General features: G+C 38.2%; 1 protein-coding gene across 5 annotated transcripts in view; it reads left to right on the forward strand.

Annotated features, from left to right (window-relative positions):
* ANKAR (ankyrin and armadillo repeat containing) overlaps window positions 1-14,461 on the forward strand; it is a 48,430-nt gene that overhangs the window by 866 nt on the left and 33,103 nt on the right. For 4 of the 5 annotated variants that reach the window (XM_075118015.1, XM_075118016.1, XM_075118017.1 and 1 more), the window contains exons 2-9: window positions 1,878-2,315; window positions 3,766-3,929; window positions 5,276-5,391; window positions 6,331-6,511; window positions 7,288-7,507; window positions 10,790-10,834; window positions 11,384-11,591; window positions 12,521-12,729. In XM_075118015.1, the coding sequence (XP_074974116.1) occupies window positions 1,878-2,315; window positions 3,766-3,929; window positions 5,276-5,391; window positions 6,331-6,511; window positions 7,288-7,507; window positions 10,790-10,834; window positions 11,384-11,591; window positions 12,521-12,729 (1,581 nt within the window). Of the gene's footprint in view, window positions 1-1,877; window positions 2,316-3,765; window positions 3,930-5,275; window positions 5,392-6,330; window positions 6,512-7,287; window positions 7,508-8,894; window positions 8,937-10,789; window positions 10,835-11,383; window positions 11,592-12,520; window positions 12,730-14,461 lie in introns of all 5 variants that reach the window. The other variant, XM_048870259.1, reaches the window with a different exon arrangement.

The raw sequence follows: 14,461 nt of genomic DNA on the forward strand, positions 1-14,461 counted from the left end.
TTAAGAGGCCAGACTTTCAAAAGTGGTCAACACTCTGCAGTTTCCTTTCAGGAAAGTTAGAGCTGCAGGGTGCTGAACCCTTCTGAAAATGTGGCCCTAAATACTTGGAAAAAAGTTTGTATGTATTTTTTTTACAAAGAGGATTTTTAGATCATAAACTTTGGCTTTATTATTAAGATTTAAAATTAGCTACTCTTTTAATATATAACAAATAAGGCTTGGCTAAAATAAAAAAAAAATCTTCTAAACAAAAGACAAAAAGCACCTGAGAGAAATCCTGTGGCTCTCACAAATATATCTCAAGAACAGCTGATGGTAGAGATTGGTAATGAAATATAGAACCAGGTCATTGGTTAAAATCCAGCTCAGTTTTGTATTGATTTAATGCGGCTCTCAACCTTTCCAGACTACTGTACCCTTTTCCGGAGTCTGATCTGTCTTGCATACCCCCAAGTTTCACCTCCCTTAAAAACTACAGTACATGCTTACAAAATCAGACATAAAAATACAAGTGTCGCAGTGCACTATTACTGAAAAATTGCTTGCATTATCATTTTTACCAAATAATTATAAAATAAATCAAATGGAATATAAATATCATACTTACATTTCAGCTTATAGAATATAGAGCAGTATAAACAAGTCATTGTCTGTATGAAATTTTAGTTTGTATTGACTTTGCTAGTGCTTTTAATGTAGCCTGTTGTAAAACTAGGCAAATATCTAGATGAGTTGGTGTACCCCCTAGAACAGTGGTTCTCAAAGCCGGTCCGCTGCTTGTTCAGGGAAAGCCCCTGGTGGGCCGGACCGGTTTGTTTACCTGCTGCGTCTGCAGGTTCGGCCAATCGCGGCTCCCACTGGTCGTGGTTCGCCGCTCCAGGCCAATAGGGGCTGCGGGAAGGGCAGCTAGCACATCCCTTGGCCCGCACTGCTTTCCACAGCCCCCATTGGCCTGGAGCGGCGAATTGCAGCCAGTGGGAGCCGCGATCGCTGAACCTGCGGACGCGGCAGGTAAACAAACTGGTTCGGCCCGCCAGGGGCTTTCTCTGAACAAGTGGTGGACCGGCTTTGAGAACCACTGCCCTAGAAGACCTCTGCCTACGCCCGGGGGTCCACGTACCCCTGGCTGAGAACCACTGATTTAATGTCATTACTCTTTGGTGGCTTATGAGAAATTAGTTGGTGTCCTTAATCAAGTTCCTAGTGACAGGTATACATATTACAAAACCATGCCCAATGTTGGCAATAATCACGTGATCCAAGTCCTATTAAAATCAATGGGAGACTTTCCAGTGACTTAAATGGGAATCAGATCTGGTCATAACTGGCAGTCTCAGCAGAGAGGAACTCTCTCTCCCCTACTGGTAGTCCCATCAGAACAAGAACAAGGCCACTGCCAAGGGAGTGGGGGTGGGGGTAGGGGGAGGAGTGTGCTGCAGCTACAGCTCTATTGTGTAGCTAAGTAGAGGGCTTCATTTTTCCAGGGCCGTCTATTTGGCATTTTCATGAGCACTAAATTACTCAAGAAAAAGATAATCTGAAAGATGGTGCTAGCAGGATGCCCAGTGTATCCACTAGAACACCGAGGGAAAGGAACAGCTCTTACTGGGAAATTCCCTAATTCTCCTCACCCCCATCCTCCATAGTTAAACTGTGGTCGGATTTGATATGGTTTTGTATAACAGCAAGGTGATGTTTACTATGTTAATATAAAGATAAGTACATATTATTCTGCAATATAGGAAATAAAAATATACTTGTCAGAATTAAACAGTTGAATTAAAATATTTTTGACAGGCACTAGTGTTTTAAAATATATTTTACTTACATCCAGTAGTTATATGGTTTTTTATTAGATTTTTGTGTGTGTGATGCAGGTCTAGTTGATCTTTCCAATGAACCAGATTTTGAGGGAATCTATGATGAAAACATGAATGAAGATCCAACTTATGACCCTAACAGTGCACAAGAAAAAAGTCTCTTTATGCAGTATGCAGACAATATACTACTTAAGTTGACATTTGGTACTATACAAGTTCAGCAGCATGAAAATGTGTGTAAATTTGATGCAGCATATGGGCTTTCTAATTTGATAAGATATACGGGGGATCACCTTGACACAGTAACATACCAAAGGTTGCAGCAGAGGCTAATTCTTCAGCAAAAACTCGTGAACAAGCACTTAGAGAAAAAAACAGAAATCCGCAAGGATATGGAATATCTAAAAATAATGAGCTTTCTGATTCCATTTTTACTTGGCTTAAAAAGAAAGATGAAAATTCCAAATGTCAATCACCTTCTTCAACCATATTCAGGTAAGCAGCTTATAAAAGACAGGGAATAATTTTAAGTTTTTATTTTAAAATTGTATATTGTTCATATAATATTCAATTACAGTACTTTGAAAATTATTTGACCAGGTATTCTGAAAAGTTTAATAAAATTTTAATTATATAAGAAAGTGAATGTCTTTTAAGTGTGGAGAAACTAGTATTTTGTACATTCTAAGAGTAGCAATGGCAAATAACTTAATTCAGACTGTGGTAGATAACTTGGATGCTCATTTCAGAGGAACAGCCGTGTTAGTCTGTATTCGCAAAAAGAAAAGGAGTACTTGTGGCACCTTAGAGACTAACCAATTTATTTGAGCATGAGCTTTCGTGAGCTACAGCTCACTTCATCAGATGTTTACCGTGGAAACTGCAGCAGACTTTATATACACACAGAAATCATGAAACAATACCTCCTCCCACCCCACTGTCCTGCTGGTAATAGCTTATCTAAAGTGATCAACAGGTGGGCCATTTCCAGCACAAATCCAGGTTTTTTCACCCTCCACCCCCCCACACAAATTCACTCTCCTGCTGGTGCTAGCCCATCCAAAGTGACAACTCTTTACATAATCAAGTCGGGCTATTTCCTGCATAGATCAAGGTTTTCTCACATCCCCCCCACCCCCATACACACACAAACTCACTCTCCTGCTGGTAATAGCTCATCTAAACTGACCACTCTCCAAGTTTAAATCCAAGTTAAACCAGAACATCTGGGGGGGGGGGGGTAGGAAAAAACAAGAGGTTTAACTTGGATTTAAACCTGGAGAGTGGTCAGTTTAGATGAGCTATTACCAGCAGGAGAGTGAGTTTGTGTGTGTATGGGGGTGGGGGGGGATGTGAGAAAACCTTGATCTATGCAGGAAATAGCCCGACTTGATTATGTAAAGAGTTGTCACTTTGGATGGGCTAGCACCAGCAGGAGAGTGAATTTGTGTGGGGGGGTGGAGGGTGAGAAAACCTGGATTTGTGCTGGAAATGGCCCACCTGTTGATCACTTTAGATAAGCTATTACCAGCAGGACAGTGGGGTGGGAGGAGGTATTGTTTCATGATTTCTGTGTGTATATAAAGTCTGCTGCAGTTTCCACGGTAAACATCTGATGAAGTGAGCTGTAGCTCACGAAAGCTCATGCTCAAATAAATTGGTTAGTCTCTAAGGTGCCACAAGTACTCCTTTTCTGGATGCTCATTGTGTACAGGAAGCCAAATTCATCCCTGATATAACTCTGTTGAAGTCTGTGAAGCTACAGTGCAATTGAATTTGGACTGTACTATTTATTCTAAAATAGTATTACACAATCATTTCTCAATGAAACACACTAATATGTAACTGCTTAGCACCTTAGATTTTTAGACAGTATTAAGAAATTAATTATATTTTAGTACTTTAACCTTCTGTAATGCTCTAAAAAAATGTTCTGTTTTTGTAGATGATAAAGTTAAGACTGAACGAGAATTGCCTCCATTTGTACTTGGGCCAGATTTTAAATGCCAACATTTTCATTACATAAAGAATGAGTATTTTCATGTCCATGGAGGAATTGAATTTGATGTTGGTACACCTTCTGTTGAGGATGTTTCAGAAAAGATTAAGGTTTTGATTCAGTATCTTCTCTATGATTTATGTGTGTGTACTTGCAGCTAATATAGTATAAGGTAATAGTCTACTTTTGTTAAAAATACCAGTGAGAGCTAAGGAAATCATGTGTTCATGAAAAAGGTGTTATCCTGCAGATTGGTAAGAGAAAATATAATAGAGCCAGGCTAAAGTAACAGTGCAATACTTCCTTATAGTAAATCTTCAGTGTCATCAGTTTACTAGTTTGTAGCACAACTGTTATGTATATTAACTTCAGCTGATTATACAGAGTGCACAGTGCAAGAATTTTCAGGAAGTTAGGTTTGCATATGAGGGGGGAGAATGACACAGTATTTCTCCAGCTTCCCCCCCCCCCAAATATATACATATTCACACATTTCTCTTTCACCAGTTTCCTTTAGTGTGGCTCTGGCTCCAGTTCTCAGTCTTCAGCATACTCCCATCTGCATCTTCAGTTTGTCAGGAGTTGGGAGCTTTCTGATTTGCAAATGGGCTGAGTCAGTGCATTATCCCCCAGAATTATATCCTATAGAAAGGACAGGGCTTCTGTCCGATAGCCTCAGTTATCACCGTAATGTGAAATTTTAGCTCCATTGAAGTCAATAGGTGTTTTTGTCATTGACTTCTGTGGAGCCAGTATTTCATCATTAGTCTCTACTGGACTTTCAGCTGTGAGGTCAAACATCTACTGATTTTGGATAATGGAATTCAGTTTGTTCTGAATTAACCGATTGCTCCAGAGTCCCATCAAGGTCCCCATGCCATTTTCAGCTTGAATGTTCTTCACAGACATGATTAATACTATAGTTCAGGGGTCTAACAGGACAGAAGTGAACATACACAGAACAATGTTTGCTGTTTCTACCTGCTGTGATTGGTATCCTTGGTTACAGAGGCAGTATTGCCCTAAAGGATGCATAGAATGCAAGGGACAGTTTTCTCCCTGTGCAACACAATGCATGGTATTGTATCATGGCCACCCCGAGAGGGAAAATGGCAGTTAAAAGGGCCAGCAAAATCCGTTCATTTCACAAGGATCAAACTTCCTGTCTGTATTAAAGAGTGTGTGTGCTAGGTACAGCCACTGCATCCACATCCAATATCAAGGCCATTCCCTCAGTGAGACTTCACATTGGGTGTGGATTTAACTGTCAACAGTCTCTGAAAGCAGTCTCTGTGAGTAGATGCACAGTGATCAGAATGGATTTCAGCTTGTACGTTTGACATAACAGACAAAATTTAAGTGACCCTATGGCTCTGATCATTTTTTAGCCATTCAGACAACCACTTTATAAATGTAAACATTACAGTTGGTTAATATAACTATTATTTTGTTCTAGGCCGCCTTTGATGACATACAGAATTATGCATCAAACCATGTAGCCCAGTTGTTAGACCCGGATATACCATACAGAGAACATTACTCCATACCAACTATGGAATTTGATGGAAAGAGGTAAGGAACATGCTGCATACTGTATATTTAAAGTATGTAAAAATTGCCAAAGTGATAATCTGGTTTATTGCTGTTTTCAAAACAATTATTGATTACTTGAACCTGCCGAATATAAATGAAAGAAATCACAGTTGTCAAGAACATCAAGTCTGAGTAGTCTTTGAGAAAATGTGATCTGATCAAAATTTAATTTTAGTAGTCTAAATAATGTTCTGTTTAATATATTAAAGTAATAAAGCTAATTGAGTTACTTGATTAAATTTATGTGTAAACACAATTTTACAAATCTCATACTCAAGCTTGCAAACGTTGGTTAAGGTTTTCTTTAAATTATGAAATATTCTTAAATTCTGTAGAAATATAATATAAAATTAGTAATCTGTCTCAGAAATATTGTTCCAAGACCATATGAAAAGAAGCATGTTTTAAATCCCAGCAATTGAACAAATTCACACAACTGTATTATAAAAATTAATGTAAAAGTGCACAGTCTGAGGCAAATGTTTAGTTTTTAAAATAGTTGTTACATTTTTGTAATATTAGTGTTCTGTAGGAGAGAATTTTTTAATGTAAATATTCAATAGTTTCAACTAAGATGTGTTAAACTTGAAATAAGTGTTCACAGCTATAACAACTATTGAAAAATTCTTAAACTGTTGATTATTCAGACATGTATAGTATAATGATTTTTTGTTTATATATTTTATTAGTCTTCTGTCAATGACAGTACATTGAAAATATTTTTGTATGTAAAGACACAGAGCCGGGTCTTCATTTGGTGTAAAGTGGTGTAGCTCCAATGACGTTAAAGGTACTCTGACAACTTATACCAGCTGAGGACTTGGCTGTGTATTTTTAATTTTATATATAACAGCACAAAGTACACAAAAGAGCTAAAATGTTTCTCTTTAAGCTTCTTTGTTTTGTTTTTTGTTACAGCTACTATGTGATCTCCATTGAATTGGAAACTTTTTATCAGCAGCTATATAAGACCCCATGGTGGGGAGCCATAAATGAAATAATAAGCACTCTCAAGCCTAAGAGGCTTCCATTAACTGATATTCAGTCACTGGAGCAATTCAAGAAAAGATTTGGTTATAAGAAAGCTATTAAATGCAAGGTATCCTACTTACTGTATAATTGTTTTTCAGAAAGTGCATTTCTACTTTGGAAACTGACTCTAAAAATGGCTTTATGTTGAATGTCTCTCGATGATTCCAGAATAAGTTTGCACGGTTTACAAGTAAAAACAATGATTTTTTAATAACTGCCAGTGCTGCAGATTCCACCTGGAATCTAACAGTGAAGCTGTATTCTCTAAGGCTCATGCACATCATCAGTGATGATTCTGCAGGCAAAATTGTGGCTTCAGTAACATCTTTGTAAACCCACTATTCTCACATTCTTTTCTCATTTATACATGAACAACCCCATTCCCTTTAATGGAATTAAACAAGTATAACAAAGGGCAAAAATTTTACTATGCACTTATAACTCGATGGATTGCTTTATGCATTATCAACAGAACAGAATAGAAATCGACTTACTCTCCTATCATACATCTCTGATGCTGCAGTGTAAACAGGAGTAAAATGTTGTTGTTTAGTCTCAAGTAACTAGATGTGATTCTGACTATATGGGGGGCAGATCTGTTGAGTAGTATGCTGCCATTTTTAAATAGTCATTTTCAGGGTCCAGATCTTCATCTGATGTAAATTGACACACATTTATTGAAGTCAAGGGAGTTAAGTGGATTTACATCTGCTAAAGATCTGGCCCTCAGTATAGATCCACAATTTAAGAATTGGAGGTTGCCTCTTCCCAGTGTCTCCTTTTCCAGTAAATGTTTTATTTCTCTTTGACATACTGTCTATTATTCTATTTACATGGATTTAGAGTTTACCTTATGGTATGAAGTCTGCTGCTGAGAGAGGACTATCTGCTATCTTCCATACTTTTTGTCGTAAAACATCTACTTCCAGTCTCAGTGTTGTAGATGAATATGGTTATGCTCTTCTCCATCATGCTTCCATACACAACCGTGTGCCAATTATCTGTCAGCTGATTAAATCTCATTTGAATATCAATCAGAGGTGCAACGTTCACTTAAACCAAGGTAAGATATGATGTATATATATATGTCGGGAAGCTATGATTGTGGGGCTGCATGTTTCCTGTCACTTCCATCACCAGAGGGGAGCTCTCTGATAGGGGGAGTCATGGAAGGAGGGAATACCAGAACAGTAGAATGTTTCTTCTTTCTAAATCCCATGAAAGTCTCTCTGCAGGAATTTCACATAGATCCAGATCTGTGAAGTGAGAGACAGGAGGCTGGGGAGGACATTCATTCTATATCTCATTCTCTCCTTTTCAAAAACCCTGGAGTAGAGCAGTGCAAATTACTGCAGGTTGAATTCCCATTAACTTTCGGGTCTATGAAATCTACACCTTCTTTGGGCATTTCTGGACACTGGCAGTTGGGGGAACCCATGTGGCTGCACTGTTTCTTTCGTTAGGTACTGCAAGGAGCCAGGGATGCCATGTAGCAGTATAGAGGAAAGTATCTTTCATGTGCGTGGCCATTGTATCTAGCAGATCTCCAAGATCCATGGGATTGTAGATACACAGATTTTTAAGACTACTATGATCATATTGTCTGATTTCTTGCATAATACATTTCACCTAGTACAGGGGTTCTCAAACTGGGGGTCAGGACCCCTCAGGAGGTTGTGAGGTTATTACATGGAGGGTCGCGAGCTCCACCCTAAACCCTGCTTTGCATCCAGCATTTATAATGGTGTTAAGTGTATAAAAAAGTGTTTTTAATTTATAAAGGGGGGATAATTTATAAAGAGGCTTCCTATGTGAAAGGGGTCACCATTTCAAAAGTTGGAGAACTACTGACGTAGTAATTCCTACAGCGAAGGACATTATTTTTTCCTACTACATCAGTGAACACTAACAAGCTCATGAACTGAGGTTGAATCAGAGGACTTTTAAGAAAGATATGCAATATAGATTTAAAGACTCTAAGTGATGATGAATTTATCACTGAACCCCTGACCTCTTCTGTGGTGGGGAGGAAAGGGGAAACAAATTCCTCTGCACTGGAAAAAACATGTTGGGGAGTATGGGCTCCAGAGTATTTGTGGGAAACAGTAAAGTTTCCCTCCCTAGAAATATTAGAAATCTTTTCTGTGACCACTCTTTGTTTTCTTTCTGCAACGTACAGTATAGGACAAAATGTGCTTTACAACTAATTTTATAAATGTATCAATCTCTCTTTGTGAATTTCAGCCTGTGCTTTTACAGTCATCACCATCCAGGTTTTCAGTTTATTTAAATTACTGCTATAAGGTAGCCCTCTAAGATTCCATTTTGCCTGATTTATGACATGTATACAAATATCATTAGAAATGTATAGAATTAGAGTATATCCAATATACGATACTATACAAACATGTAGACTGTAGCTAACAAGCATAAATACATTTTTGTTTTAGGAAGACGTTCACAGAAGAGTGAGACTAAGGGGGACAGAGCTGGTAATTAGTACATTAAATATTATCAGATCTTTTAGTATATTTTGTTGTTATAAATATACAGTGTAAGCAAAAAAGAGTTCATCTCAAGAAAGGGAAGATTTGACATTTTTATGAAAATTAGGATGTAGAGTCTACTGGCCAAGTCTTGTCTCTACTCAGCTTTTACTGAAGCAAAACTCCCACTGAAGCCATGAACTTTGACTAAGTACATTAGGGTTTTGATGTAAAAGAAGGGGAAGCTGAGTGGGGGATGAGCACATGTAGCATGGGAACTTGGAAGACTTGTTCAGAATTCTACTTAAAAGTGTCTGTAATTCCTTCATCAGTAGTAAACTAAGTTCCAGCCATGAGAAGGCAGTCCCAATATGTGATGTCTCATGATTACTGTCACTGGGATTTCATGAAAACATTAGAGGAAAGGTATAGGAGCTGCACTGGAAAATTCTACATTTCATTTGTCAGCAGCTCCTATCTTCCTCACCTTCAGTCTAGGATATAGGTTTCATATTTTAGAATTCTTTGACTTGTCATCTGCTGTGTTTAGGAATATATGGAAGATAGTTAATTCTTCTCTAGAGCTTGGTGTTTCAGTTCCAAATGAATAATTGCTTTGCTTTGAAATCCAAAGCCAATGCATTCAATGTGATCTTTACTGAGGTAGCGAAGCCTTCTTTTAAACTATCCAGTTGCCTGACTGCTCTTCAAATTTTTCAGAGAAATTTCTTGATATAAGTGATCTCAGCCAGTTCAATGAGTTTTGCAAGTTAAGAGGCTGAACAGCCCTTTATGTTCCCTTTCTTTAAGAAAAAGGAGATGGAGTGCAGACACTTATCCTGCCAAGACTGGAGATCCATTAATTAAATAATGGATAAGTTCTGTTTTTATAGGTCTTATTTTCAGAAACTGAAAAGGAGTACTTGTGGCACCTTAGAGACTAACCAATTTATTTGAGCATAAGCTTTCGTGAGCTACAGCTCACTTCATCGGATGCATACTGTGGAAAATACAGAAGATGTTTTTATACACACAAACCATGAAAAAATGGGTGTTTATCACTACAAAAGGTTTTCTCTCCCCCCACCCCACTCTCCTGCTGGTAATAGCTTATGTAAAGTGATCACTCTCCTTACAATGTGTATGATAATCAAGGTGGGCCATTTCCAGCACAAATCCAGGTTTTCTCCTCACCCCCCCACACAAACCCACTCTCCTGTTGGTAATAGCTTATCTAAAGTGATCACTCACCTTTCCTTTCAGAAACTGACTACTTTCTGACTGCTGTTCATGTTATTTATTCCTTGATACATTCCCAATTCAAAGATAATATAAGTGATTTGAACTCCAGTTGAGTACATCTTTTAATCCTTTTTATTTGACAAAGGAACTGATAGGAGCATTAAGAGACTATGCCTTCTCTGCTTTGGTGGAACATATCCCCTAGTGTGTGGAACTGTAGTTGCCGCATAATTCAGAAACCTCAATTCTAAACCCCACTTCCTTACTGAGGAGTCTCCAGGTGTGGGGAATTCTCCAGTGGACAAACAGTCTATGTAGTTGTCTCTACCACCTCGCTACAGCCTCTGCTTTCATGAACTGTGCTATAGACTTTGCCTTTGGTGGAACACAGATCAGCATTAGTTTTAGAAAAAGGTATACTATGACCCCAATCCTTCATTAGGCTCCACACAGCCACAGAATCCCTATTAAAGTTACCTAGGCTTCTATAGGGATCTGGTTGTATAGCACAGACTGGAGACTATGGGTCTGTGATACTACCTGTAACAGTCGTGTGTCTGCCAGGCTTTCAGAGTAGTGCCAATGTATCTGATTATGTTTAATACGTTGATTTTCAGGAAAATCAAATTTGCAAGAAAAGGAGACCTCTGGGGAAAGAATTGGTGAGTGGTAAGGAAATCCAAATATGACCTTTATTATCTTTACCTATGCAGCATGTGGAAGCTTGAAAGATTACAGCTAAGGAGCAGAGAAATGGAATATTTTTATTAAAACTAAGGAGTTCATACTTTAAGAAAATGTGTTTCCACACTGCTTAAGTCTGTCCAAGGCTTTGGAAGCATAGGAGCATCAAAATTTTTCCATGATTTGCGTGGGATGGAAGGCAGGATGTTTGTTTGTTTGTTTTCAAAAGTATAAAAGACTATATTATTACCACTGAAGTTATAACTTCAGACATCTTTAGTTTTAAATCTGTTGATGCATTCAGATGTTTTCCTTTTATCTCAAAAGCTTCAATATGATATTAAATCAAGACACTGTAGAGATGAATAACTTATTCCATGATTAGAATGGCATGAAAACAGTGTTGATAAAACTGGCAAATAGTTACGTGGAGATTTTACATCCTATTTTGCAGGCACAGTTTAGGTGCATCACTTTGAAAATTATGTCCATTATATCAGCTTTTTTTTTTAATATATATCCATTAGCTTTAGGTCCTACTGCTTTACACCTGGCAGCTCAGTGTGGATCCATTGAAGCACTTACTTGTCTTCTGGCCTGTAAGGCAGATTATAAATTACCTGATGATCGAGGATGGATGGCTATACATTTTGCTGCATTCTATGACAACATTTCCTGTATCACGGTTCTCTATAGGAAAGACCCAGATCTGCTAGAGGCTGAAACAACAGCTGAGTAAGTCACTAGAGTTTTTATCACCGTGACGATTGGTGCTTTATCATTTATATAATACAGTGTGCTTGAAAGACCACAAATATGGCCCCCCTCCTAAAATTTCTGTCTTGCCATACAAATATAGCCCCGTATTGGAAAACCAATTAGCCCTTCCAGAATGAGGAGTAAAATAACAGTATTTATATGCTCATATAGATGTCCTTAATTGTATGGGAGCAACTCCTTTGGCTTTAATGGGAGTTATATGCATTGGGGCCCCATTGTCTTGAGGCTGTACAACTTCAGTGTTGTTATACTCATGATTGTGAATTTCTTTTGCTCATGATGCTCTTATGCTCTGGGTGTGTGAAGGAATGTTATAAGCCATAGAAATGCAGGACCTAATTTTGCCATCCAATAGGATTGTGCAGCTTCCACTCAGGTCAACAGAAGTTACATTTCTGTATGAGGTCACAATTGGGCCCTCAGAGTCCTGAGACGTATTTAGGCTATAGCATAAAATCATTGTTTTGTGGGGAAAAAGAAGAGGAGACCTGTTGAAATCTTGAAGATGCACTCTCAACATCATTCTGTCATGATACTGCACAGATATCTATCATTGAGAAATATGAAAAGAAGGACCTAATGCAATCTCAGTGGCAATCAGTGAAAAAACTACCACTGACTTAGCAGAATTTGGTATGACCTCAAGGGAGCCTCAGCTAAGTCAGAAATCAAATGAACAATTAAAAATCAAACAAGCAGAAACTGCAAATCGAAGACAGATTTGTCTGGACAGAGAGCTTGTGCATTCACATCCTCATGGATTCCATTGTTGAAAAATAATAGTTTATAATCAGCTGAAATAACTATGTGAAATAAACTTGTTCACATACTTCATATTTTATTACATATTAATTTATACCACAATATGTTTCTGTGTTCCATAGATATCATTCTACTCCACTATTGCTTGCAGCCACCTCTGGAGCATTAGACACGCTTCAATATTTGTTTTCTCTTGGTGCCAGCTGGAAGAAAACTGACAGTGAAGGAAACAATATCATTCATTTAGCAGTCCTGTACTTTCACACAGAAATTCTCAAGCATCTAATACAGCTAGATAATCCAGATCTTCCAGTTTGGAATACTCTTGTAGGTAAGCACATATATTCTCTCTCAAATAAAAAAAAAATTTGTATGATTCATTTTAACCAGTGGTATTTTTCCCTAAAATGGTGAAAATATCTATAGTTAATGTACTTCCCAAGCCAAGCTACAAAAAATGAAAAATAGAATTTTGAATGTTTTGGGGCTACATTGTATCTCTATCTTTCCCTGCAAAGTTCATTAATTTGAATGGAGTTGCAGATGCGTTACTGAAGGCAATCTGGTCCTTAATTGTTATATGATGTTATATGATGAAAATAATATAGTTTCTATTTTTAGCATGCACTCTTCATGCATCAAAAAATAGCTTTCTTTTGATACTATTTCAGTTACCATTGCGATCACTGTAGCTTATTTTTTCAGACACCTGTTTCTCCTACTGTTTTCGGCCCTTATCCTTTTTTCGGGGGGCGGGGGAGGGATAGCTCAGTGGTTTGAGCATTGGCCGGCTAAACCCAGGGTTGTGAGTTCAATCCTTGAGGGGGCCATTTAGGGGATCTGGGGCAAAAATTGGGGATTGGTCTTGCTTTGAGCAGGGGGTTGGACTAGATGACCTCCTGAGGTCCCTTCCAGCCCTGATATTCTATGACAACTGCTTGTTCCTAGTGCCATAAAAACAAACACATAATTTTAAATTTTGGGGGAGGGATAGTTCTGTGGTTTGAGCATTGACCTGCTAAACCCAGGGTTGTGAGTTCAATCCTTGAGGGGGGCCATTTAGGAATCTGGGGCAAAAATTGGGGATTGGTCCTGCTTTGAGCAGGGGGTTGGACTAGATGATCTCCTGAGGTCCCTTCTAACCCTGATATTCTATGAAACACTTAAGCATATGCTTAATTTTATCCATTTGAGTAATCATATTGAGCTCAATGGGACTACTCAAGTGTTTAAAATTATTCACATATATAAGTGTTTGTAGTATCAGGACCTTTGCATGTAATTCAGAAAGACATATCTCCAGCTTCTGCATTACTGAAACATACCCAGAAATTTATTATTTCAAATTGCAACTTTACAGCTTCCTTTAAAAAACCATTGGTGTATCCATATAAATACATCTGCACTAACTGTACATATAAATAAGTAACTACTTATGTGTGCAGTTTTCCACTTGGGATGCAGAGAAGGAATTTTGCAGGTATACCTTTTACATCCATGTTTGAAAATGAATCCCCTTCTCTTTCCTGTTTTTGCATAAAAAAGTTCTTTGGCTATCATTGGGTTTTAAGCATACTTTATAGTCCTGATCTTCCAATGAGATGCACACAGTGAATTCTTATGTCCACATGGAGTCTCACTGTTTTCAGGAGGGCTCCACATTACCACAGTGTTCTACCCATGCAAATTAATTGCAGGACTGGGGCCTATGTCAGCACCTGACTCTCTTATCTTTTAAAACTGTAAATTCTGATCCATAAAAGAAATGGTTTTCTTCAATTATAATGTAAAGGGAATTGCCCTTCACCTAGTAATGATCTCATGGGGCCAGATCCTCAGCTGCAGTTGAGGTACGCTGAGCACAGTTGAGGAATATGGAGAGCAAAGACCCTCTTTATACTCCCCTGATCCTGGAGCTGCTGAATACTGCCTGAATCTGTGTCAGATACCAATGGGGCCATTATGGCAAACAGGGATTCCTAGATACAGGGAATCACAGGCCAGACCTCCAGTCCCTAACCACAGCCCCAGCACTGGCAGGCAGTGATATAAAAGCTGCTTTG

The sequence above is a fragment of the Caretta caretta genome, chromosome 11, assembly GCF_965140235.1.
Source record: "Caretta caretta isolate rCarCar2 chromosome 11, rCarCar1.hap1, whole genome shotgun sequence".
Classification (NCBI taxonomy): Eukaryota; Metazoa; Chordata; order Testudines; family Cheloniidae; genus Caretta; species Caretta caretta.